The 27,123-nt window shown below is 36.1% G+C and overlaps 1 protein-coding gene across 1 annotated transcript in view; it reads left to right on the top strand.

The window, feature by feature from the left end:
- LOC140845303 (uncharacterized) overlaps positions 1–9,270 on the top strand; it is a 286,923-nt gene extending 277,653 nt beyond the window's left edge. The window contains exon 4 of the mRNA XM_073219286.1: positions 8,412–9,270. Within this exon, the coding sequence (XP_073075387.1) occupies positions 8,412–8,446 (35 nt within the window). The 3' untranslated portion in view covers positions 8,447–9,270. The remainder of the gene's footprint in view (positions 1–8,411) is intronic.
- The last annotated feature ends 17,853 nt before the right edge of the window (positions 9,271–27,123 follow it).

The raw sequence follows: 27,123 nt of genomic DNA, 5'->3' as shown, positions 1-27,123 counted from the left end.
CTTCCTAGTCTTAACACAATTTTTTTTCTCTCCCTGTTTTATTTCAGGCCAGTAGGTAAGCGGAAGTTCTCAGAACATAATCTTACTCCATCCAGGGTTCTGTGGCTCCCCCAAATTCTGAGGTGGTTGGGATATAATTTCTTTGCCATGCAAATCAAACTGACACTGGATGCCAGGTGACCTTGGCTTTAGGAGTTGGCAAGGGATTTGCCCTCTGCCAAGCAGGAGTTTAGTGGACTTTCCCTTTTCTCCCTCTGTTCTTCCTTGCTCTCTACTGCCTGCATAGCTGCTGACCTTTGCTCCTACTCTTGCTTTAATGAATTCCTTTCTTGCTGGGACTTGTTTGATCTGATCAAGAATTCTTTCCTGATCAAGAGCCCTTCCCCATCTGCATTGAGATTTTGCCTATTGCACTAGAAGAGACCTCCCCAGACACAGAGCTAGTGCAACCATTTCATTAAACTTTTATTAAAAAAAAGTAGAAAACTTGGCATGTCATCAAGATAGGTTCAAATACTGTAAAACCTGCATGGACAGTGACATGAACTTAAGGAGCATTTTATGTGCATTTGTTTTGTTTACACAGGATAAAAGTACCATGTCATAGTCTTTCACATTTAGGACACAATGACTTCCATCTGCTGGCCAGATTCTTTAAAATAAAGTGATAATATTTAGGCTCATTAAGTGCTCTGAATTTTAAAAATCCTGACTAAATTACTCAGACTCTAAAAAATGTGTCATCACTTGATAAAAATAGTATAATAAACTGAAGCAAAAACACTATCCTGCCCAGTTCTGCATTAGCTTTAGCTACAGACTCGCTGAATAATGGGAAGGTACTCCTTTATGACCATTTGCCATGCGCCTCATCTCAGTTTGACAACTTAAGGACTTTTTTCAGAGTGAAGTGGTGGACATAAAGTACCACTAAGTAAACTTTTAGTAATAAAATTATGGGGCCTTCTTTTTTGGAAATTCTCTTGGTAAAGATAGTTTCTCCTGTTAAGTTGAAAAATAAGAAGCTTAAAAGCTAGAAATTTAGCATACCAAAAATTATAAAAGTTACTGTGTTTCCAAATATGCTGGATGGGAAGACTGTGAAAAAGAGCAATAAAATATTGCTAACAATTACACTGAAGCTTTATGAAAACATTTCCTTTGGTATTTCAGATAAATTTCCCTTGTGTGTCCTCAAAATCGATTAATGATCTGGAGCTGACAATGTTCCAGCAAAAGTAAAAGAAACAAAAATAAGGTTACATCATGCCCAGAACTAATGGCATCCACATTTTTTCAAGTCTGGATTACTATAATCCATCTTAGTACTGTCATCATAGAAATAGAATATGTAACAATCAAAGCCCAGTCAGGATACAGAAAAACATGTCTGTCGTTTTAACAATGAGAGAATTTAATATAAAGAATTGTTTACTGGGTATTAGTGGAAAACAGAAAAGGAAAAAGGGAAACACAGTGGTGTCACTGATGTAGTCAGTGAAAGAAGAAAGTACACCCTGAAGTCTGGGTACGAAAGGGAGAGTTTGCAATTTTATAACATAGACGCTTGGACAAAGGGCAGCATAGAGCTGAGACTAAGATCTCCGAGGAAGGGGTGCTGTTCAGCTCCTGTAGTGCCTCAGAAACTCAGAGGTCAGGCCCCTGGAGCTAGAACCAGACATCTGAGGAGAAGGCACCAAGATTGGTGCTGATGTCCTTGGGCATAATGAAGCTGGTGCAGGGGCTGGGAACACTGCAAAGTGGAATTAGCTGCTGCTGGAATGAAATGTCACTCCAGGTTCAGGACACAGTGCTAAGTGAAATTAGCCAGTCACAGAAGGAAAACCAACTGCATGACTCCACTTATACGACAGATCTAACATAGCCAGTCACAGAAACAGAGACTACAATAGTGGTTGCAAGAGAATTGGGAGAAATGAAGAGCTGTTCAATGGGAATAAAGTTTCAATTTTGCTAGATGAATAAGACTGGAGATCTGCTGTACAGCACAGCACCTATAGTTACAATGTGATATTCAGCACTTCAAAATTGTTAAGAGGGTAGAGCTCATGTTAAGCATTCTTACCTCATAAAGAAGGCACGCGAGGAAACTACTGTCAGACTCAAATATACAAAATACAAAACTTAAAACATTGAAAAATGTCAACAATTGCAAATAAGGCACGTTGTTTGACTTTACATCAGCAAAATTCCTTTTACCACATCAAGTAACATACTCACAGGTCTGGAGAATTAGGACATGGACAGACAAAATTATATTGTGTGTGGAGGGCATCATTATTCCACCTACCACACTTCTATACAAAGGTAAGAATTGCTTTGAGCACTTTAATCGTGGGGACAGTTTTAGGCTGTGCCAAGATCCTATTCCTCCAGCTTCTGGCTCACTCCTTTGAGCATCCGTCAGTGATCTTGACTACACGAGGACTGCTGCGGTGGTGTTAACGGTGCCTCTCTGTTTTCCCTCTATGTTTGCTTGTGCTGCCAAAACAAAATACCATGGACTGGGTGACTTAAACAATATTAATTTATTTTCTAACAGTTCTGGATGGTAGAAATCCAAAATCAAGGTGCCAGCAGGATTTGGTTTTGGTCTTTTCCTGGCTTGCAGATGACCACCTTCTCAGTGCCCTTTCATGCTCTTTTCTCTGGGTGGGCATGGAAAGAGAGGCATGTCTGGTGAATCTCTGTCTTCCAATAAGAATATCAGCCCGATCAGAATAGGACCCACCTTTAAGGTCTCAATTCACCTTAATTACCCCTCCAAGTCCTACCTCCAAGCACAGTCATATTGGGGGTTAGGACGTGAATATGTGAATTTTACCAGGATACAATTCCTTCCATAGCGCTCTGGCTCCCTGTACGTGGATTAGTTGTAATCTTCAGTAAGGAAGAGTTGTCCCTTCTCCTTCTTATATTTATCTATTTAAACATTTATTTATATCAGTGTGGAATCAAGATATTTATTTTATTCTTTTTTATATTCTTATATATTATTCTTGGGGTTACAACACTAACGTTATTTTGTGGCCCACATTTTTCCAGCTTTGGCAGTCAGAAGCTCTAACTCTCCCTATTTTTTAATTATAGATAGAAGTATGTTTTATATATATATATATACATAAGTATACATATAGCTATAAATTCAAAATTGTTAGCAGACTAACTCTCTGCATGAGCATGTATTCAATTTAATTAAATTTCTTTATACTTTTATAAATTATTTATTCAATGTTCATCTTTAGAAAGCTTTTCACTGTTATACTAATGTTAATGTTTTGTCCCTGTTGAGTAGTTTATTTCTATAGAAAAATATGTAATGAGATAGCTCTTCTTTGATTTCTAAATCTATCCATCTTCTCTATCAAATTTTTCACTTCTTTTCCTTTTTCCTCTGATTTCAGGGTGAGTGCCTGGAATTTCTCCTCCACATAAATGATTTGATTGTATCAAATCAATTCTATTTTTAATGGGGATTATAAATATAACATCCTGTTTGGTTTTTTTCTTATTTTTCATTTGAGGCCTCTAATTCTGAGTATAAAACTGTTATTTTAGGCACTGCATTTATATCTTAATTTAATGAATGTTTTCCCCAACCCTTCCCAACTGAAAGAAACAACTTGAAATGATCTTAACATGATTAAAGTGCTCAAAGCAATTCTACCTTTGTATAAAAGTGTGGTAGGTGGAATAGTGATGCCCTCCACACAAAGAATAATTTTCTCCACGCCCTAATTCTCCAGACCCTTGAGTATGTTACAAATGGCAAAAGGAATTTTGTTGATGCAAACTTAAACAATTTGCTTCATTTGCAGTTGATGACATTTTTCAATGTTTTAACTTGTGTATTTTGCATCTTTGAGTCTGACAGTAGTACTTTTACTGTATAATAATGTTCTAGTTACAATCACACAGAGTATAAATAAATATGGTAGTATGTGAGGAAAAATTCAGTTCAAATTTAGACACATTTCTTGAGTAACAAGATTATCAAAACTATACCAACCTTAAAGTCCTATTTTGACTTAAAATTAGAAGCAAATAAATAAATGAGGTTTATCTCATATGTAGAAGACACTCTTTCAATTGCTATAGTTGTGGGGAAAAAAAGAATCTTTTTCCTGCATAAATTAATCAATACCTGCCCATGTGTGTTTCCAATAACCCAAAGTAACTTCTAATCCTGAAGTTAGAAACATGGATATATCTATATCAGGAAAAACTAGAATTCTATGTTCATGTGTATATGTGTGTAAGTATGTGTGTGTTTTAGATCTGTAACAGTGGTAAAAAGATTTCTCTTTTTTTTCAAAAGGCAAACATCATAGTTAAAGGTTTAAATATTATTCTAAATACTACCATGTTACTACCATGGTCAGAAATGTTGAACAACTTACTATACCTTGCTGGGCTTGAGGTCCCCAAGGTGAGAGGAAAAAATTAATATATATAGCAATTTATCTAATAGGACTGTTGTTAACTCCAGTTGGAATAATTTTTTCCTAAATTCTTTATGTAATATAAATTCTAGATGTGCTCAAGCAGCATCAGTAGGGAATCTATAAAATTTAAAAAGAAATGTATAAGGATAACCTAAAGGTCACATTCATAAAATTCAGCATATCCAGTTTTTCATTTTAAATAAAAATAAGATGGGAAGGTGAAAGGCAGAAGGACTTCAGATGAGTTATTTTGTGTTTTGTTTGCCTTGCAGTTTTGAGAGAGGGGTAAGTCACTGAAAGAGAAGAAAACTTGCCCTTTAACCAAAATCTACATAATCTCTTTGGTAGAGGCTATAGTTTCACTAAGTATGAGAAAATATGATGTTCAATGGTACTAAATAAGGTCATAAACTTGGATTAACATTTGCACTAAGATAAGATTGATGTTGTTCCCTTATATTTGTTGAAGGGACTATTGCAATATTTAAATGGGAAAAAATGAAATGAAAGGTGCAGTACAGCCTTAGAAAGAAATGGTTTGGGAAGACAAAAATATAGCTGTATTTTTGGAGAATAAGGAGAAATACTTTCTCATTTTGATTCAAGAAAAGCGAGATGTGAGGTGAAGTTCATGTTTTATAACAGCAATAACATCTGAATGGTACTTTGCAGTTTACAGATTGCTTCGTATTTAGTGCTTCTAATTCACTTTAATATTCTGAGTTGCATATTAATATAATTATTTTACACATGAGGAAACAGACACAGTGCAAAGATGTCCAAATTTACTTTGAAGTATTTCAGGTTAGATAGTGTGAAACATGGCTATTATTTAAGCTATGCACTAGGAAGAGGCTGTTGCTTCAATCAGAATCCACACTTCATGGATGTTAGACTAGGATTTACCCAAAATCTCTTTTTATCTCCAATGTTCTGTTAGCTATTTTGCTAATCAGCATAAAAAAAAATGTTAGGAATGTGTTTAGACTGGTGAAGCTAGTGACTTGTTAATCAGCATTATGAATGTTAAAATGGGATTGCATCACTGGCATTATATATTAAAAATATGAAGACTGATTAAAATATTTTAAAGAGTCCTCTCACCTTTGGATTAAATGAGTCCTTTGTAGTTATATTCTTAATATGGTGTCTGTGACTTGATCCCTAAGTGGAATTCTATTTAGATTTTTTGCAAGAGCATTCTAGTTGCCCAAGGCAAATTATTTGAGTAACATAACGGAGTGTCTAGAATAACGCTGTCCAATACAGTAGCCATTAGCCACCTGTGAGTACTGTGCACTTGAAGTGGCCAATTCAAATCAAGATGTGCTGTAAGTGGAAAATACACACTGGGCTTCAAGGACATAGTATGACAAAAGAAGAATGTGAAATACTTCATTAATAATTCATTTACATGTTGAAATAGTATTTTAAATATTGGTGTTAATAAAATATATAATTAAGATTAATTTGACTTCTCATTTTACTTTTTCAATGCTACTAGAAATATTAAAATTATATATGCTACTTGTATTACATTTCTAATAGGCAATACTGCTCTATTATATTGGCATGTCTGGCTCAGATGAACTTTTCAATTTTATGTTTTCAGATCACCTAAAATGACAGAGAATGAGTTATTTGGCTTGCAGAATTAAGTCATATATACCATACGACTCCTTGCTAATAAGTATTTACTGCATTAATGCTTGTAGGTACAGCACAATGTAGACTGAATTTCATTATCACTTCTTAAGAGAGTTGGCAGGGGTGGGGAGGGTTGAAACTTTTTGGCGGTGTTTTTTTTCTGACACAATGGGAAAAATGATTGAATATAAACAAACAACAGACAAATAAGGCAACAGACAAAGTACTGAGCATGACCAAACTGGTCTAGGTTAAGGCAAAATGCAGAGAACTTCTAAGACTGACATAGAAGAACACACAGTGAGAGGCACAGCTGGGATCCAAAGCAAGGACTAACCCTATATCCAACTGGATATATCACACCCTTTCCAAGCTTCTGTTGATGTAGGCTATGTCCATTCTTATTCCTTTCAATTGAATCATTGGTATATGGTAGAAAGATACTGCATATGAATGTGAAGTTGTGTTTGGAATTTCAGTTCTTTCATCTCAGTGTAATTTTGGGAAATTCGATTATGCTTTTTGAGCCTCAGTTTGCTCATCAATAGCCCCCCTCTGTCTTTTTCTCTGTCCTCCATCTCTTTCCTCTACATCTCCCTTGCTCGCTCCCTCAATCCCTCTCTTCTTCCCTTACATCTTTTTCATTTTATTAAATTGAAAGTGTTACCCTGAAAACATAAAAGGGACCAATTTCATGTATCAAATCTACATTTTTCATGTTTCACATCATATTATAAAATAAGAATTTAGCTAAGCATTTATAACTGCTTTGCACTATTTCATACTGTGGATGGATCATAGTATATTCATCAGTTTCCCTAACCATAGCATTTATGATCTTTTCCCAATTTTTTTCTACTTGTTAGGCTATTCACTCCCTAACTTATTTTTTTAGGAAAGACACAAAGAAGCTGAATGCTGGCTCAAAAATTATGAACATTTTTAATTTCAAGAGCCAAGAGCAAATATGACTGTATTGATTTGTAACCCATGAACAGTGTATGAGGTATCTTTCCCCACAATATCGTAATAAGATATTTGTCAGCATTTAAAAATATTTAATCCCTGAGGAAAATAATTATTTTATTATTGACTTTTAGTATTAATTTAATTTATGCCTTATTGGCAGTGAAGATCTTTGTAAGCTTATTTGCCATTTATGTTTCTTCTATTTAGAAGAACCTATATTCAAATGTGATTTTGTGTTTATTTTAATAGTTAGCATATATTCAGGATATTAATCTTTTGTCTATTGTATACTATGCAACTAATTTTATCTACTCTAATAGTCTTTTAACTTTGAGCATGGACTCTTATCTAACCCAAGATTTTAATTATTTTTCCTTTATTTTATCATCTATAAATATATAAATCCATCTAACTTCCGACTCTAAGAAATTTATTTTCATATATTCATTTCTAATAAACATTTCTACATTCAATGTTTAAATCCCTCTGAGATTTGTTTGTTGAATAGTCTGAGCTGTTACAACTGATTGTTATGTATTAGCATATGTGTATTGATCAGTCACTTCTTTTACTTTTTAATTCTTTGTTGTTTTCTTATTTTTTCTTCAGTCATAATACAATGTTGCATTTGAAAAGGTCTATGGAATGTTTTAGATATATAATAAGTATCTATAAATTAAAACAAAACTTGTATGGCTATTATTCCCTATCTTTTTCACACTTGATGCATTTTAGAATAAACTAAGTATAAAATTTTATAAAAAATGTCTAAATGTCATATGTTTCATAAAAACCCTGTTAAGATATTCATTAGGATTGCATTATATTATAGACTAGTGTGAAGAAAAGCAGCATATCTATACTCCAGGAAGATGTAATGACTCTTCCTCCATTCATTTTCTTTTGTGCCTTTGAATTAATGCTCTCCCACATTTTTGGTTATACATCTTACTAAGTATTTTATAGCTTTGGGCTTTTTTGGGTTTTCATTTCTTTTCTTTTTTGCTATGGTTAGTAGGATCTTTTTCTCCTTATATTTCTAGAGTGGATTTTGCTAGTGTTATAAAAGAAATCTGTCAATTTCTATTTTATCATGTTGCTGAATTTTCAAATCAATTTCAATTTTTAGTTTTTTTTCCCCTAGAGAAATGGTCTTATGGTCTGCATATTATGATAGTCTAATCTATTCTTTTCCAATCTTCATTTCTCTTAATTTTCTTTGCTTATTGCATTAGTTAGGACCTCCAGCTAAATAATGTTGTCAGAATCTCTGACATATTTATCAATTTAATTAAACTACTTCTAAATGTTAATGTGCTTTGTTCATAGATTTCTCTTCAATGCCATGGTGGATTGAAGAGTGACTCATTTTCCTACATACTCTTCCCATAAAGAGATGGGTTCTATATCCCTGCCTGCTGAATTTGGATGAATGTGAAACTCTGAATGGTAAAAAACATCAAGATCCTTGGCCCAGGCCCCTAAAGATGAACAACTTCTACCTCTTGTCTTGGAATATTCCTTTATTCTTGGACCACTGAACAGCCCTCTAAAAATTGCAACGACACTGAGATCACCATACTGTGATAAACTCAAGCAAGATGAAGAGGCCACGTGCAGGCTCTTGAGGTAAACACTTCACCTAATTCTTGATTAACACCATTGCCAACTGCCTGCCTAGAAGGAGCCATCTCAGATAACTGTGCATTTGAGCTTTCTCATGATTCCTACCACTTTGAGACTCCAAGTGAGAACTCTCCCAAGGCTCAGTCAACTCAGTAAACATGAGAGATAATAGTTTTTAAAATGACTAAATTTTGAGGGTTTTTTTAAACACAGAAATTGATTATAGGAACAGATACCTTTATCAATTTCTGGAAGTCTTCCTTCCATTTCTAGTTTGCTAAGAAGTTTTAGAGCACGGTATCTCTTTAATAATATAAATCACATGGACTACAGCAATGAACCTAATGGGTAGAGCTCAATGATCTTTGACAAATCATTGCACCCATATAACTATCACTTGGATTAAGAGTATTTCCATTACCCAAGAAAGTTTCCTCATGCCTCTTCTAGTCAATGTCCCACCACCCACACAGAGACCTCCACTGTTCTCATTTTTATTATCATGGATTCAATTTCCTTATTCTTGAAATCCACTTAAATGATATAAAGTTTGTAACTTCATATACTGGCTTCTTTCACTGAGCATAATGCTTTTGAGATTTATTTATATTGTTGTATGTGTCCTTATCTAGTTCTCTTTCATGCTGAGCAGTATTTTATTATAAGAATAAAATCCAATATGTTTATCCATTCTCCTATAATGGTTGCTTCCATGTTTTGGCTATTATGAATAAGGCTACCATGAACACATAAACCTATATGCCACTACTAAAGATTTTCTATTGTTAGAAAATGAACAGCTAATTCAATAAAATACATAACACTTGGAAATAATATTTCAAAATTGCTATGAGAGTATTAAACTAGTAGAGGAATTGTATTGGAACACATCTGTACAGATTTTTCAAATATGCACCCATTTCTCTTGGCTCTATACCTAGGGAGGCATTACTAGGACATGGGAGAGGGGAGTTTTGAACTCTGTTAGAAACTGCCATGTAATTTCCTAAATTGTTTATAAAATCTTACACTTTCACCAGCAATCCCATCAATTTACTAGTGATGCCATGTTGTCTTAATTATTCTGTTTTCTTTTTCTTCAAAACTGGATCTACCATCCTAAGTTCTTTGCATTTCCATACAAATATGAATCATTTCATTAGAATCTGAAACAGTTCATTGAAACATGGACTTACTTTTGAATTCCTAGCTTAGGAAACCATTTCAACTATACTGCAAATAGGAAATCAAAGAGGAATGTGGGTGCATCTACCCAACTCTATCATTTCTAGTGGAAAAATTGAAACCTCATTTCCTACATAGAAGGCCAAGAGTAGTGTGGTTCTGATGAAAAATGCATGGTCCATTGCACGAATCTGACTTCATAGTAATTCAAGTCCATTTCTGCTCTCTCCTCAATTCCATGAGGTCTACCCATAAATCCAAACAGGACGACCTAAAGTCCTTCCTTTTCCCTCTCACATTCACTATGCCCCCCAAACCTGAACTACACTCCTGGAAATACCATTTCTACCAAATATGTTTTATGTGTTTCTGAAAGGAAATAGGAAGTTACATAATTCATTTTAGTGAAGGAATAAACTTAAATAAGTTAAAATGGCTTAATAAATGCCTAATGGAGACATAGGAAAAGAACTAATGAATTTCTCAAGAATTTGTTATGACTAATAAGATCAAACTATTTTCTATTAATTTTTATTTATTTGTAATTATTTTTATTCACTTTAGGCAAAAATACGAATTTAAAATGATTGACACAAATAGAGCTTTTTCAAAGTAGCTTCCTGTGGTTAAACATGTAAAAAAATTTTTGTTTTCTCCTTAAAGGAGCAATTAGGTGAGAGAATTGATTACAGAATCTATACGTGGAAAGAAAGTACATGTGGTTATTGGAACAAGTCCATTTAAATATGAATGATCTAATGGTTCTTATAAATCTATATACCACTACTAAAAATTTTATATTGTTAGAAAATGAACAGCTAATCCAATTCAATACATAAAACTTGGAAATAATATTTCAAAATTGCTATGAAAGTACTAAACTAGTAGAGGAATTATACTGGAAGACATGTTGAAGAACTGGTTTCTTCCATTGCCTCATAAAAAAGCCTGCAAAAATATCCTGATTCTTTTGTCATAGGCTAGATAATTGAGTAAAGATAAGCATTCTTATTTGGACAGAAGCTACATCCAGGACAGGAAGACAATGAACACAACACCATAAAAGCAGAGTGGAGGTTTTAATAATGAGATAGCGCATGTTGTTGGAAGAATGGAGTCTACATCAAACTCAATGCCATTTCAAAAACTGTCTTTTCTATTTGATGTCAGTCTTCAATATCTCTTCATTTAAACAAAACAAAATAAAACAAAACAAAATAAAACAAAACTATGTAGAGCTTGTGCATTGACACCCAGGCAGAATTTCATTTGATTTAATATTTTGCTCAACAATCCAGTAATCACATCTTTGACACAGATGAAAAATATCCTCCTGGCTTTAATATAATCTTTCTATTGTGGTTAAGGGAGACTTCAAGCTTGAAGTTTTATTTTAGATTTTTTCTTTGCATACAACTGGAATGGAGGGATAATAAATTGACCTCAGTCAAAATACTTCATTTTTTTTTAATCTTTTTTTTTGGGTATCAATAAAGTACAATTACATGAGCAACATATGGTTACTAGACTCCCCCCATTATCAGGTCCCCACCACATATCACATTAGAGTCATGTCTATCACCATAGTTTTTGCTCAAGATGCTATAGAATCACTACTTGTCTTCTCTGTTTTCTACTGCCTTCCCCATGCCCCCCCTACATTATGTGTGCTCATCTTAATGCCCCTTTTTCCCCCTTATCCCTCCCTTCCCACCCATCCTCCCCAGTCCCTTTCCTTTTGGTAACTGTTAGTCCATTCTTGGGTTCTGTGAGTCTGCTGCTGTTTTGTTCCTCAGTTTTTTCTTTGTTCTTATACTCCACAGATGAGTGAAATCATTTGATACTTGTCTTTTGTGAAATTGTTCTATTAAGCTTATTAAAGGTAACACAAGGACAACTTTGGAAGAGTAAGTTTTTTGCTCAATAAATATAGATGTGGACAATGGTGGTTTTCACTGCTGTGTATTTTGTGTTTGTGTTTTTCTTACTTAGTATGTCCTTTGAAACTATCATCTCACTGAAAGCTCAGGAAGTCAAGAGAATATGAATGCTGTTTTATTGCATAAAACACCCTTTATTCCTAATGAAATATATAAGCTTATTTATTGATCTTCAGGCTTTGATCACAGGGCTCAAAGCTCCTGGTTCAAATTCATTGACTTTAATCAACAAAACAGAGTTACACAGAACAGTCTCTGGACTACCGCATTCACATCATTCTTACCCTCAGCGTGGTTTAAATAGTAACATTCAGCACTTGTGCAAAAAAGAAAACAGTGAGAAGCTGCATGAGGGTTGCGTGAACAAGGAGATCATACAAGTGGCACCAGGTGCCTTAAGCCCTTTCCCCTAATTTCACTTGCCTGGCTCAGGCATCTCAAGAAGAATATGGCTGCTGATCTTCGATTATGGCATAATTGTTTCAGAGGGTTTCAGAGGGTTTTATTTAGCCTCATTTATAATCTTCATAAGAAAGATTTGCACCAAAGCATCCTCATTCCCAGGTCAGGACTGGGTCCTCGCTCTGCTCTCTTGTGCCTGCACTGCAGGCTGGTCTACCAATCACAGGCTTCTGAACGCTCCTACTCCCCAAGGCTGCTACATCAAAAGTGGGAGCTTTTTACATGTCCTTGTCTCTTAACATCCAGTCAGAAGAGGACTAATGACTCAATCGCTTCATGTAACATGGAAAATCGTATTCTTCTAGCTTGTCCTTATTTGACATAAGCACACTCAATCCCTAACTCTGAATATATTCAGTACTGGGTTTTAACATATTTTCCAAGGGTATATAACCATAGAAATATTCTGCCAAGAACTCCCAACATCTTTAGGCTGCCTGTTTCCCTTTTCTTCATTCTACCAAGAGGAGATAATCAGTTAGAACTTTAGATTAGAAATACATCTTCAGAAATAATGGATGTGAAAACACTGCACTCAAGATTAGATTTCCTATGCTCTGCAAGCGCTTCTTTTAAGATTTTGCTGGCTTCATTTTGTGGAAGGAAGAGTCAGTCTCCTGTGAGTTTTTAAAAATTCAGCTATTTCATAAAATGGTGACTAGCTTATAGATACCATAAGATATATATATATATATATATATATATATAAAACATATAACATATGTATATAATTCTTGCACATTTCTTCTTTGACCACTTGGTTCTCATCTCTAGAGTCAGCGCTTTCCTTTTAATTATTAATTTAAATTAAATTAAGTTCACTTTAAAATCTTTAGCTTGAAGGGGAACAAGCTTGAAATACCCTGCTCTAGCAGGCTCAGGTAACATTAGCATCCTCTGATCACAACAGGAAGTATATTACCTCCTTTACACACATGGGCTCACTTAATTCTTGCAACATCATGAGGTAGACATTATTATACATTCACATTTCATAGAAGAGAACAATTTGCTGTTAATTAACCTGCCCAAAGCTGCACAGTTCTTCAAGAACTGAGACAGGATTCAAATAAAATCTGATTTCAAAAGAATATTTATAAAAAATACTTAACATGACACCTTCTAACGTTTATTTCTTAGAGCTTCAAGGCTGATCTTACAAAACCAGCCACCTTGGTAGAATGTTCTAAGACCCCCCCCCCGCCAGTCAAAAATATCTCTATCAAGTATCTGTGTGGAGATGTAAAATTCATCTTTTAAAAATGTATTACTTGGTTTAAAGGACTGGCTCTTATTTTATATGCTTTTTAGGGGGAAATGTATTAAATTTTACCTGCTAATTAGCTTTTTATTCTCACATACCCCTCTTCCTTTCCTCTTTTCTAAGAACATAGATATCCTTTCTTTTTGCCCAGCCATTCTTTTCTGCTTCCTCTAGGGCAGCGAACCTTGAATAGTGCTCCAGGCCCTCACAGTGGGCCTCTGGCTTCTGAGGATCCCTTTACCCAGAGTAACGGTGGCCTCCACCTGCTTCTCATATTATGTATGTCTATTTAAGTTACAGGTCCCAAGGGCTAAAAAAAAGTAAGTGACAACGCTTCTCTAGGTTTTCTTCTTTCAAATAATCGACCCTCTTTCTTGCACTGCTACAATTTCTACTCAGGAACATCAAACTTACACAACCTTTACGAAGTTAAAAATTAAAGGACGATTTAGTAGTAAAGTAAGAATAGAGCACTTCATTGAATCAGGCCATGAAAGACACACCTGTCACCTTCTTCAAATATCAAAACTCACATGTAACCTATTAATAGTTACTAAACATAGAAGAGGAGATCAAGTCAGAATAAGGTAAGCATACTGCAAAGTGTGTGTGGATAAGTGAGAGCGCTCTTTGAACAAAGCACCTACTTTACATCCAGGAAATTTTTTATTAAATGACCACTTTGAACTAATGCTAACCCCACCAAAACCCCCCACCAAACTCAGTTAACATAAACAAATTAAAAATATTTCCTCAAATTTAAAAATACAGGAGATAGAATTTTTAATTGGCACAGAAAGTACTGTAAGGAAATGATGAAGTACTGAAGCTACTAAATAGCAAAGTTTACCCCATTTGCCTTTGGCATAATGAGTTAACTAGAATAGCTTAACGAAGAGAAACTAAGTACACCAAAACTAGACGAGGTAGTTCTGAACAGTTTTGACAGAATAAACTCATCCACGTGATGAAACAGTGAGGAGATCGGTAGGCAGAAGTGAAAAACCAAAGGAGTTTGGTGGGAGCTGGTTGTCCAGAAATATTCTTTCAACTTTAAATTTACCTAAAGAAAACCCCAATATTTCTAATGTGAGATTAAATTATATTCTAAAAAGTTCAGCTTTAGAGCCCCAAGTTACAGCCTTCCTTATAGAGTGAGTATAAACAAGACCATGTTTCACCTAAGAGCAGCCACTGATTAAGAGTTCAAGTTCAACAATACATTCATTTTACTGCCAACAATATAACTCCTATTATAACACTGGACTAGTGATCAAATAATAGAAGCAATATTGTTAATATGAGTAATGAGAAATATTTCTCCTTGCATAAGCTTGTATCAGAATGGGTGTCCACTGATGGTTAACAATGTAAACCTAACTACTATGTATCATTTATCAAGTCAACTGTTAACCCAGCGCAGTTGGAGTATGCAATTAGGGAAAGATTAAAATAAAAGGAACTTAGCAAACACAAACCCTGTGAGGATGCACAATATATTATCTCTGTATTCCCTATGCTGTACTTTTCATCCCCAGGACTTATTTATTTTATAATTAGAAGTTTGTAACTCTTTATCCCCTTCACCTGTTTCACCCTGCCTCTCGGCCCCCATCACTGTGGCAAACAGAAGTCTGTTCTCCATGTTTATGAAAACATTTCCATCGTGTTTACTTGTTTGTTTAGTTTTTTGATCCCAGATATAAGTGAAATCATAGGGTATTTGACAAATAATAGTTAAAATTAAACAATGAAGAAGTTCAGAGAAATACTACAGAGAAAAGGACAAACCAAACTAAATCCTTCCATTCCAACATGTCCAGTACTGTACCTAAGAAGACATAAAAAAGTTGGGGAGCTGGCTGGATGGAGACCTGGGGCATTTATAGATTTATGGGATTATGTTTACTGGTTCCACTACTAGTCCTCTAGAACAGTGTCCAGCACATAGTGGATATAGTCATGCAACTTCAAAGAATGGACAGACCCACATTCAAAGAATGGACAGACCAAGGAGTTTTCTAAATATGGGTTGGTTGATGGTTCTGGAGAAATACATTTGGGGCCTGTGTTTGGGGTCATACTAGATATATATCATAATAACTTAAAACAAATCATATTTGTTGGAATTAAGGCCACTTTCTTCCCAGAGCACTTTCTTGGCTTTCACAGATACACCCACAGCATCCAGATGCATATACAACATCAAACACTGTTAACACTACTTTGTTAACAGCAGTAACATTAATAATTTTCATAATTTGTGAAGACTTCTCAAATAAATGAAAAGTGATAATAGTAGAAATAAGTAACATTGATCTCAAATGAGAATGCGGATACCCCTTCACACACACACACACACACACACACACACACACACACACACACACACGTGATACATTTGAAGAACCAACGTAAGCAAACTTCAAATGATAGAGAGAACTGAATCCCCTAAAACTGGTTTCAAGCCAACATCCTAACCAAGGTACTACTAAAATTTGCATAAATCTACCAACAATTAAATTGTAGGTTCAAGCCCTTTATAGCTCCATGGCATATACATTCCAACTAGGTTTTCAAGATCCAGTATCCCTCATTATAGAAGAACTACATTTCCATGATCATACACTAACAGTTGTTTTCCTATAGCTCACTAGTTCTTTATATTTCATTAATGTTAATATCCAAGCAGACTCCCACAAGCACTACAGACTAACAAGAAATAGAAACAGTTGACCATCATATCAACCATCATCTTAACCCTAATTGTCCTCCCAAGATGACAGTTTTTTTATATAATAAATGAAATCAATAACCCTTCCTTGACTATAAAAACCACAGGCCACCAGTGATATTGAAGCTACAAGTATACTGACTATAAAGACTTAAGCTTCAACTACTCTATCACTCCTACACAAGACCTAAAACCAGGGGAATTACAACCAGAAATTGACCAGAGAGTTGTCCTGCTTATAGAGATAACAATCCCTATGTTAATCTCATCAGAAGACATCTTATATTCATAAGCTGTTCCTTTCTTAGGTCTAAACACAGATGCTATTCTCAGAGAACTATATCAAACAACCCTGATGTCCTCATGACCAGGCTTATATTATGGACAATGTACAGAAATTTGTGGGTCAAAACATGTTTCAGACCAACTGCCTTTGAATTAGTTCCACTAAAATATTTTTTTAAATGATCAGCACCTATACTGTCCTATCATTTAGAAGCTAATAGCATTAACCTTTTAGGTTAATTGAGAGTTTAGAACTCTCCTTCATGACATGTCAGCTGGATACATCAACATCAAGCCAAAAATGAAAGTCTAAGTTATATGAATTAAGGCTGATAAATTTTGTGCCAGCCACCAAGATCATTATGATGACTCCAAATTAATGTGTCTATCAAACAGCCACAAAACTCAGTTATATATGACAGGAAGGATTTATTTCTCATTCACATGGCTTAAGATCTGCTGGGACTCAGGTAATTTCAGATCAAATCAAGAGGGCTTGTACTCAGACTTCGGGATCAGTTCAGCTGCTCCATGTGCCTCTCATTCCTCTGAGACCCACAGGCTACCCAGAATATGTTCTCTTGGCAGTGACAGAAATGCAAGAGACCAAACCAAGCAAAAAGGCTCTTTTCCTGCTATGGTGGTATCATACCCACTAACACCCCACTGGCCAAAACATGTCACATGACCAAGTTCTACAATAATGAGATGCAAAAATTTAACACATACTGAAATTAAAAGAGACAACCAAAAGAGACCAAAGAGAGATCGACCTGTTGGAGTCATTACACATGGATTCTATACTAGTATGTTCATGAATCTAAGTGACAAAATGGTGGATTTGAGCAGAGCCAGAAACCATAAAACCAACTGAAATGGAATGTCTAGAGCTGAAAGCTACAATTATTAAAATGAGGAACTTAATAGAGGGATTTAACAGTAAATGTCTGAACTGGAAGAGGAAAAAAACAGACTGAAGCATGGAAAATAAAAGGCATAGAAAATACACCAAAGATCCTAAGAGCATTATGAGGCGTGTTGAATAGTACTGACATATATGTAAGTAGAGTCACTGATAGGGAGGAGAGGTAAAATGAGGCAGAAGCAATAATTCAATAATTCATTTTTCCATTGTTGAAAGCCACAGATTGAAAAAGCACTCTGAACTCCAAGCAGGATAAACGCAAAGCAAACCACGTCTGAGAACATAGTAGTATAACTGCTATAAATCAAATGCGAAAAGAAAATCTTTTGCAATACTTTCAGAGATGCAACAATAAGACCACAAGTTAATTTCTCACTAGAATAAACCAGAAAACAAGACAATGACATCTCTTATTTGCCATTTCCAAACAGTCATCCTAATTTCCAATCCAAGCTCGTGTGACAAAATAGGCTCTACTTGGCATCAATTCAGTTTACTTTTAAAAGTGGTTACAGAACTAACATCAACACAATCTGCATGGAAACAACAGCAGAAATCTCGTGACTCCAAGGCGCACCTTTCAGAAGATGACCCTCCATATACTAGTGTGGTCATGAGAGAGGGGGCCAAATGGGTGCTGATGTCTCAGGGAAGCCAAACGGCTGTGGGATCCCTCCAGCTTCTTTCTATTTGGACTTCCCCAACATAGCCACTTATTTATCATACCAGCAGGTTGTCTCCAAAGCAATTCTGCTAGCAAGGTGGAGTCTTATATAATAAAAGCATAGTTACAGGAGTGACATCCCATCACCTTTGCAATATTCTATGAATTAATTCGAAGTCTCAGATCCTGCCCATACTCAGAGTGAAGGGATCACAGAAAAGCATGAACACTGGGAGGCAAGAATCAGAGAGGAGCCACAGTGGAGTCTGGGCATCTCACAGGAGGACCAACTGTGGCTCGGTAAACATGTTCACTACTAAATCACTGCTGAGGTCATGGAGAGGATGTGACGGCTGGTTGACCTGAGAGCAGGACCAGGGCAACCAGAGGCTCCTACCTACTCTCCCGTCCTTGGAAAGTACATTCCACTCACCATTCCCACAGCAGAAAATATTCCAAGGTTACAGCCTTGAGAGAGTAGGTGTTGAGACCATCTGGACTGAATACGTGACTGAACCCAGTTAAAGCCTCTATACAAACTTTAAAGATTCTGGTGGGTGTTTGTGGAGGTCCATGCATCTTATCGCCATGTAAGACTAGCCTCATATATAAGTTCCCTTGCTTATTAAAACTTGCCACCTATCAATCTGGAGTGTTCTGCATCGTTTTGCAATTTGCAAACCAACATCAATGGTGGCTTAATTTCATCTGTGATTTATATCAGGAGTCTTTAAACTACAGGCCATGAACCAGCTACTTGACTTTGTAAATAAAGTTTTATTGGCACACAGCCACATCATTCAGTCATTAAATGTCTATGGCTGTTTTTGTGCTACAAAGGCATATTTGAGTAGTCACAATAGATACTGTAATATGGCCTGCAAATCCTAATATGTTTATTATCTGGTCTTTTGCCAATCTCTGACTTAAATAATAGATTTTAGCATAAGTTAATTTCTTTGTTAGGATGATCAAGTGTATTTTTTTCTCCAATAGTTTTTGAAAAAATAGATGCAACTAACAGATGAAACATGGGGATGATTAACATCAAGCTTTATGAAATTGGAGATTTATGTATTTTATTATAGTAATATAGCACCATCTCATGGAATATTATAGAAACTGCCAGAAAAGTTTATTGAAGTATTACTAAGTTACTGAGCATTTGGAAGCCTCTGATATAACTTCTAAATTCTACTGAAAATAATGTGTTAAAAAGTAAGTATAACTTTTTAAATTAAAATTTATAAAAGTTAGAGAACATCTAAGTAAAGTCTATTATTTTTTTGGATAAGAAAACTTGTCATCTGTAATTTAAATGACTTACTAAATTTACATAGCAATTTTAATAACAGTGGGGATTTCAAAATTTTCCATAAAAAAACTGAAGTGTATTTATGTATGATGTGTACATGTTTAATATGTTAAAATAAATATTGGAGTAGTAATATTTTTTTGAAAATCAATTCACCCATTTAATTAAACTTTTTATTTAGAACAGTTTTAGATTTACAGATTTGCAATAATGGTAAGCAGAGCTAGTTTTCATACACGGATAAACTAAATTGTTATATCGATACCAAAACTGTAGAGATGAAATTATTGGGGGTATCATGTTCAGTTCTGCACATGAAGGTCAAGAAGAACATTAAAAATGGGAATAATTAAGATAAGGCAAGTTATGATCTGGTAGGTGAGGATAAACATGATTCAGAAATCCATTTCATCTAGTGAGCTGTGGAAGGGACTGGGCTGTGTACTGGGAAGATGTGAGTAAGCAGAGAAGGGAGTGCTGCTTTAAGTATCTGAATGGCCATCACTGGAAAGATGGGTTACCCTCCATTTCCTGTGATCCCAATATACAGAATGAGTTCTGATGTTTAAGGCAAAAACATAACTTCAACTGCAAACAGAATGGGCAATCTGGTGAGTAATGAGGTTTCTGTCATCAAAGACATCTAAGCAGAAACTTAAATTCTCCTCGAGAGTTTGGTAGAGTAAGGAATGCTGCTCATAGTTGGATGAAAGAAAAGAATTGGTCCTGAGACCAACAAAGGTGGAATGTAGGGGATTCCCAGACCATGCATAGCTAAGTGTGCTCATTCAAAGGTTGGCATAAGTCCATTTCAATGTATCCTGTTAGGAAGACAAATGCCAATTGTGCCTCCCTTACTGGGCAGGGCAAGCAGAAGGAAATGGGACATTCCAGAATTTTTAGACATGCTCAGACCTGATGAGGATATCTCAGACTGCTGGTGGAAAAGGCCAGTGTTTCTCTATGAAACCCAAGAGACCAGGATAGTTAAGAGCATCCCTTGCTCTCTCATTGATACATCCTGACTAAAGAGGATTGTAGTTGTAACCATAAAGAACAAGTATTTCATCCTAGGATGCAAATTTGATTTTTAATACATTCTGTCTACAGTTTTGAATCCAAATGTGCTGAGACCCATTTTAATGCCAACCACCCCTCACAGGGCTGCTTCAGATGCTCAGAAATGTGCTTTTCAGGCTGATTCCACACACCATGCCCTCTCCCACTGATGGGCGCATCCTCTCCTTGGCCTCTGCTGCTCAAGATCACACTCTTCCACTGCCAGGACACCATTCCCCACAGTACTCAGGCTCAGGTACTCCACACTGGGTGTGCAAGGCCACCCACCTCAGCCCTCTCAGACTTCCACACCCATGCCTCTTTCCCACCACATGTATTCCCTCCTTAGCCGGTATGGACTCTTGACTCCCCCCTCAGATCTCAGCTCCCTGCAGGAGTGTCCTCCTTGCCCCCTGACACCACCCCCTGAGCTCCCTCTCCGATGGGCTTCCTTACCTCCTTGCTCAGCCTCTGAACCAAGCAGCTCTTCCAGGCAGATGTCCTCCTTCCTAGGCCCTGACTTTCCTCTCTCCTCTCTCTGCCCCCATCTTACATTTCCTGCCCTACTTAAGGCTTGAAGATTACATTGTCCTGGAAGATATTTAGGAATGAAAAGACAGAAAAGGAAAGGGAAGAGAAAGAGAAGAAAGAGAAGGCACAAAATTGAGAAAGATTTGGTTATTGTTTCTGAAAACAAATATCCCTTGTTTCCTCGCTGATAAATGTTAATGTTAAAATGTTAGAATTATGGGTTATTCTTAGGATCCATGTTTAAATATATTGCCTAACTTTAAACATGTGGTCTCTAATTTTATTCTATTTCTCTTATTTAAAAATCTTAAAGGTCAGGTTATGACATTGGCGGTGACAAATCTGTGATAAAAAAGCACACCCATGATCATTATACTTGCACTGATTAAAGTACATGAGAGTACAGTGACTTTGGGGTATATTTCAGAAGTACATTTTAGCATTTTGAAAGGTTCATTTCTTCATCTACTCTTCTATTACTCTCTTAATTTTATATTAATTGACATTAGAGAAATTATAGAAACTTCTATAACTTAAACATTGCTATAACAAAGGAAAAATGGAATGACAGCTCATAGCAGAAAATAAAGATACAAACTAATCCAGAGATATGGGAAGATGAAGTGATCTTCTTTGGGAATGACAAGTGAATTTCATTTAAAACCATCTTCAAAACTTAAAAAAGAATTTACAAAAGTAATTAAGGTTTTAAAAATCAGCATTGTATTATAAAGAAACCACTTCAGAGGTCACTTTCTTTAAAATATGATGGCTTGATATTGGGGTTAGAGAACCCACACATATAACTATGACCCTCAAAATTTAAATTATTGCTCAAAAAATTATTTGTAAGTCAACTGTCTAGAACACAGAAATTTTCCTTGTACTAACCCTGTTGTAATGGCTGTTGGTTTCCATCCACCGCAAACTATTTTTTTAAACAAACATGTGCATATGTAAATTTGGCAAATATGGTTCTGATTGAATGTGATTATGTTATTATGTTAATTTGGGTTTATCTTTTCCTTCCTTTTTAGAAGATTATGGGCCATACAGGAGAATACATGTTTCTATGGACTTAGAAATGGAGAAAGAAAAGGTGTGAGAGAATGCAGTGACAGCTCAAGGGACATTTTTGTGGGAAGGATTCCCACTTTCTACCTTTAGAAGTCTTCATTTTTAAGAAGCACACGTATTTCTGTCGATACAAGTGTGAAATAAAATAAAATTCTGTGGTCCCCCCCAGCACCCCACCCACACCTCCTGGTCCCAAGTCAGCCAGATCAGCTCTTGCTGTGCTGTGAAGATGCCCTGCAGTCATTCTTGCCTGTGTCACGAGACTGTCATAGTTCCTCATCCCTCGCTTGTGACCAGAGAAACCCAGACTAAAATGCTCAAAAGAGGGTGAATTGGTCTGGTTCCTGCATCTCTAGGAGAATCCTTTAGGAGGATAATCAGCAATCCTAATTTTTGCCTCCTCTCACACACAGATGGCATCAGACTACCCATTGTTTGTTCTTTTAGACAATGTCCTAATGTACTGATTGGCATAACCTCTTTCCTGCACCCACCCTTTGTTGTAAAAAAATATTTCAGATGTTCCCAAATAAAGGGGCTTTGGAGCAGTTTATCAGAACACACGGATGGTCTGCTCTCAGGCCATGGTCCTCAGTAAGATGCTGCATGACCTTTTCTTAAATGCAACGGCAGTGTTGATTTCAGTCCACACAGGTCACGCCAAAAAAGCAGGTCTAAAACTTTGGTTTGATTTCACAGTGCTCACAGGAAAAATAACAGAGACCCAAGGGGAAGTGAACTGTTATAGAGGCACATGTTTATGTGTAGAGGTTATTTACGTACAAACTGTGCCGTTGTAAACTGGAGGACAAACACTATGAAATATATTATACTGACAATCCTCACAAAATAACTGGAACAGTGTTGTCAGAAAGAGTAATATATAGCAGTATTCTGAAGTCACTAGGTTTCTGCCAAAACATAAATCTTGAACTCAACTTTTAGCATATAAATGGTATGTATTCTTCAAAGCAAAGCAATATTACTTTTTCTAATATGAAAAACTGTATTTTGTGTGAAATGGAAGAATCATATCCAATAAAGCATTTATCATTGACATTTTTAAGCTTAAAAGTTTAAAGATGACGTATTCCTCTCTCCCAATCTTATTCTAATGGTAAAACATTCCCATCTTTGACATATGTCCAAATCTCATCTTTGGCACAACATGGCATCCATTTCCTCTTTGGAAAAATGAATGCTATACCTGAAGTCACTCAATTGAAAATCAGTTCAGCAAATGTATAGTCTGTGGTTTTTAGTGTTGTCCATCAAATTTACTTCATTTCTTATACAAACTGAAGTACTTTGAGAACTGACTTACCAGACAGATGGCAGATTGTCTACTGCACTAAAAGCTGTTTGCATTTTTTAGTGTTCTGTGTCCAGTTTGTCAAATATGACTTAAATGTTAAGTAATATAAATTGATAAGTTAACTTTTTAAAGGTATATCACAGCCATATAAAGAGAAATCAAATTATTAAGACCTTGGGAAAAAAACCCTAAAATATAAAGCATATAATAGCTCCATCTACTGATGAATCCATTTATTTGTAAGACAGCTTAATTTTACTTCATTGATAGTTAAAAATGAAAATTACAGGACTTATACAATTCTACTTACTTTGTGGATACTCCAGGGATTTTAATTCCTAGGCCCATTGTTACTGATGATGATTGTTGCTGATATAATGCAATATAGAAAATACAATATATTTTAATGAAGGTGTAAGACCCAACGGCCTTATTCCAGTCTGCGCTTCCCCCCAGTGAGGAGACGAAGGCCACGGCAGATCGATGCAACAAGCAAGAGGTTTATTATTATTCCAGCTAGCTGGGGTCCAAGTGTCTGCCTCACACAGCAGGTTTCAACAAGGACCCCGAGCACTCAGAGCCAAGGGTTTATATAACATTTTCAAAGCACAACTCATAGTAATTTTCCACAGCTATACATTATTCTTGCAAGACATACATCCTGGGGTTAAGCAAGTGCAGGATAAGACTACTCCTCAATGGTTAGGGAGGTTCTGCACGATAAGCTTGGTATGTAAGATTAACTGACCAAGGTTAGCTGACCAAGGGTCACAGCTGCCCACCACCCGGTGCTCATGATTAACTTGTTTTTCAAGGCCTTACCCAGGCCCAGTTTTTTCTTTCTAAATAAAATGGCTTCTAGGCCCCTAAGATGGCTACTCTTATGCTAACCTATTCCCATTCTTACAAAGGTTAGCAAGAATTATGTAATCATAATTCTTATCAACTTATTGTCTCTTAGCTTGATATCTACTCTTTATTGTCTTACTTATGATAGTGGAGCTGAATCATATAAACACTTCTTTCCAGCTGGCAAGACAGTAAGGTTTGCCAGTAGAGGGACGCTGAGGGACACAGCAGCAGAAGGCCCTTGCTTTTCTATGGTTCATGTGTGCTTTATTTCCTTCCTCCTACAGTGTTAAGCTGCTGCATGGGGTACCCAGCTGAGCTCACTTGTTTCCATGACACATCCATGGACAGCTTCCCCAAAAGTTCTGCAGGCAGCCCTAAGGGCCAAGGGCAGGCTGTCCCCAAATGTGCCACTTTGACATGCAGATTATTTGGAGCTGAAAATCAAGGCCCAAAAGACTGAAAAGGAAACTTTGACCTTCCCTCTAATTGCCTAAAAGAAATTAGACAGAGGACCTGCTCCACGAACGGAGCTGTCACCATAGATAACAACTTAAAATATGAACTATGGGTGGTAGACAAGGAAGAATTTAGCGAATTCCTGCCTATGCCATTGTTTCTGTGTGACCCAACAAACATTTGTTTACAAAACATTTACTCTTTTTCATCTTGCTTGTGAACTGCTTTCCCTCCCTTTGTAATCCCAGACCCCCACCCTGCTTCACTTTAGTTCAGGATGCCATATATGCATCATTTTCCCTGACTGTCTTTGGAATCTCACGTCTGTGTGCATTCCCCTTATGAATGTAATTAAATTTGACTTTCTCCTGTTAATCTGCCTCATGCCAATTTGATTCTTACACCAGCTAAAAGAACTTTGAAGGGTAGAGGAAATTTTTCCCTCCCCAACACAGCATAGCAGTTTCCCAGCAAGTTCAGCAACACCCTCAATGGGGGACTTCCAATAAGGGCAAAAAATGTGTTTTTAAGAACTGCACACAGAGCTCTTACTAAAAGAGATTCTAATCTGTGCCATAAAGTAAGTCTCAATGAGACAGGGTCGGTGGATGTAGTCACAGTAGGATGAGGGCCTCTGGGAAAAGCAGGGCAGAATGTTTACAATCAGAGAAATGTAACAATGGGCAAAGAAGTCCCCATTGAAACTGTTAAGCATTATGCAAAGTCAAGGTCACACTAATTCTCTAGGGTAAAGATATAGACATCTTCAGTGAGATCAGTTAAAGGTCAAAAAGCCAGGAGCAACTAGGCCTGGAATGTTTGAGTATTCTGCAAGGGTATCAGCATAACCCGTGACTCCGCTGTCAGCCCTGGCAATCAGACTATGACCCAGCCCACCTTGAGGACAGGGAAGGTGATGCAAGTCCACACCCCTAAGTTTTTTTAATGTTCTCGAAAAATCCTCAACTGCCTGTAAAACCCTCTAGACAATACACCACTACAGGCTCTCTTGTCCCCTCCTGGCGTGAGCCAGGGGCTCTATTCTCTCACGTTATTTCTAAATAGAAGCCTGTACTTTGCTCACCTACCTTGAGTATTTGTGAAGCTCATTCTTCAGCTTCATGAACAAGAACCCCGGCATCATCAATATATTGGAAAGGAATGCAATCATGTTGTGGGTAAAATTGCAATATTTTCACAATCTCTCCCCTGGTTTTAGGGCATCTGCATATCAGTAGGTGTTTCCAAGGGGTGGAGATAATTAGTCTATCTACATATCAATAGGAAGGGCGAGGGTTTATCTGCACCGGAGAATTTGGGTAGAGCTCTCTCCCTCTTCCGCTGCAGCCTGCTCAAGAGAGAGATGGGGTCACTGCTTGTAAGAAATAAACAGGTTTCTTAAACTTTATTTCTCCCTTTGACTGATTTTGGTTTCAAAGGCATTTTGCCTTGGGATTTTCCCTAGGAGTTACACATGTCAAGTACATTCTCAGACTACACTGGACTTAAATCACAAATTAACAGAGGAAAGTTATCTGCAAAATTCCCAAATAACGTTTCTTATAATGTCAGAGAAGTTATAAGAAAAAATTTCAAATATTTTAAACTGAATGAAAATGAAACTACAACTTTTCAAAAATTTGTTGGGTATCACCATTAGTTGTAGACATATTTTGCAAGCCATTTAAACTCTCATGTCTCTGTCTATCTGATTGTAAAGTTAGTTGGTTGAGTTTGGTTCTCTTCTAGTTTTTAGTCTATATGAATTTTTAATGATAGAACATGAACCCTGCAAATACAATCTCAACAAGACCTTATTGGTAATAATATTGGAGAAAAATTATGACAGAAATGGAATTTTAATTTCCTAATGAAGTATAGAAAAGAAATATTAGTCTATATTTGTAGTGTTTACTTTATTCTTCAAAATCTAAACCCCATAGTGTTGGCAGACTAACAAAAAACTCAATGTCATACAAATAACCTCAGGGACATTAGTGAAGTAATTTATTATATAATGTCCTTTGCAAATTCAACAGCTAGAAAAAAAAGTGTCTAAATACACATATTGTCAGGAATAGGAAATTAAAATTTCATGTGTTAGAATTACTTTGTGTTTTCTCTTGGGTAAATTAGTTCAAATTATATTTTAAGTTTTAAAAAATAAAAATGAAAATGACAACTGTTGGTGAGTCAACATTTTCATCTAGCCCTTAAGGTTCTTCTAGCTGATCAAAGAATTAAATTGACATGAGACACATTAACAGGAGAAAATAAAATTTAATTATATATGTGTGGGCAATCCACACTGACATGAGATGTGAAAGACAGGGAAAATGATGTATATATGC

This window comes from Manis javanica, chromosome 12, assembly GCF_040802235.1.
Source record: "Manis javanica isolate MJ-LG chromosome 12, MJ_LKY, whole genome shotgun sequence".
In the NCBI taxonomy this organism is placed as follows: domain Eukaryota; kingdom Metazoa; phylum Chordata; class Mammalia; order Pholidota; family Manidae; genus Manis; species Manis javanica.
This window is presented reverse-complemented; position numbering and strand designations above follow the sequence as displayed.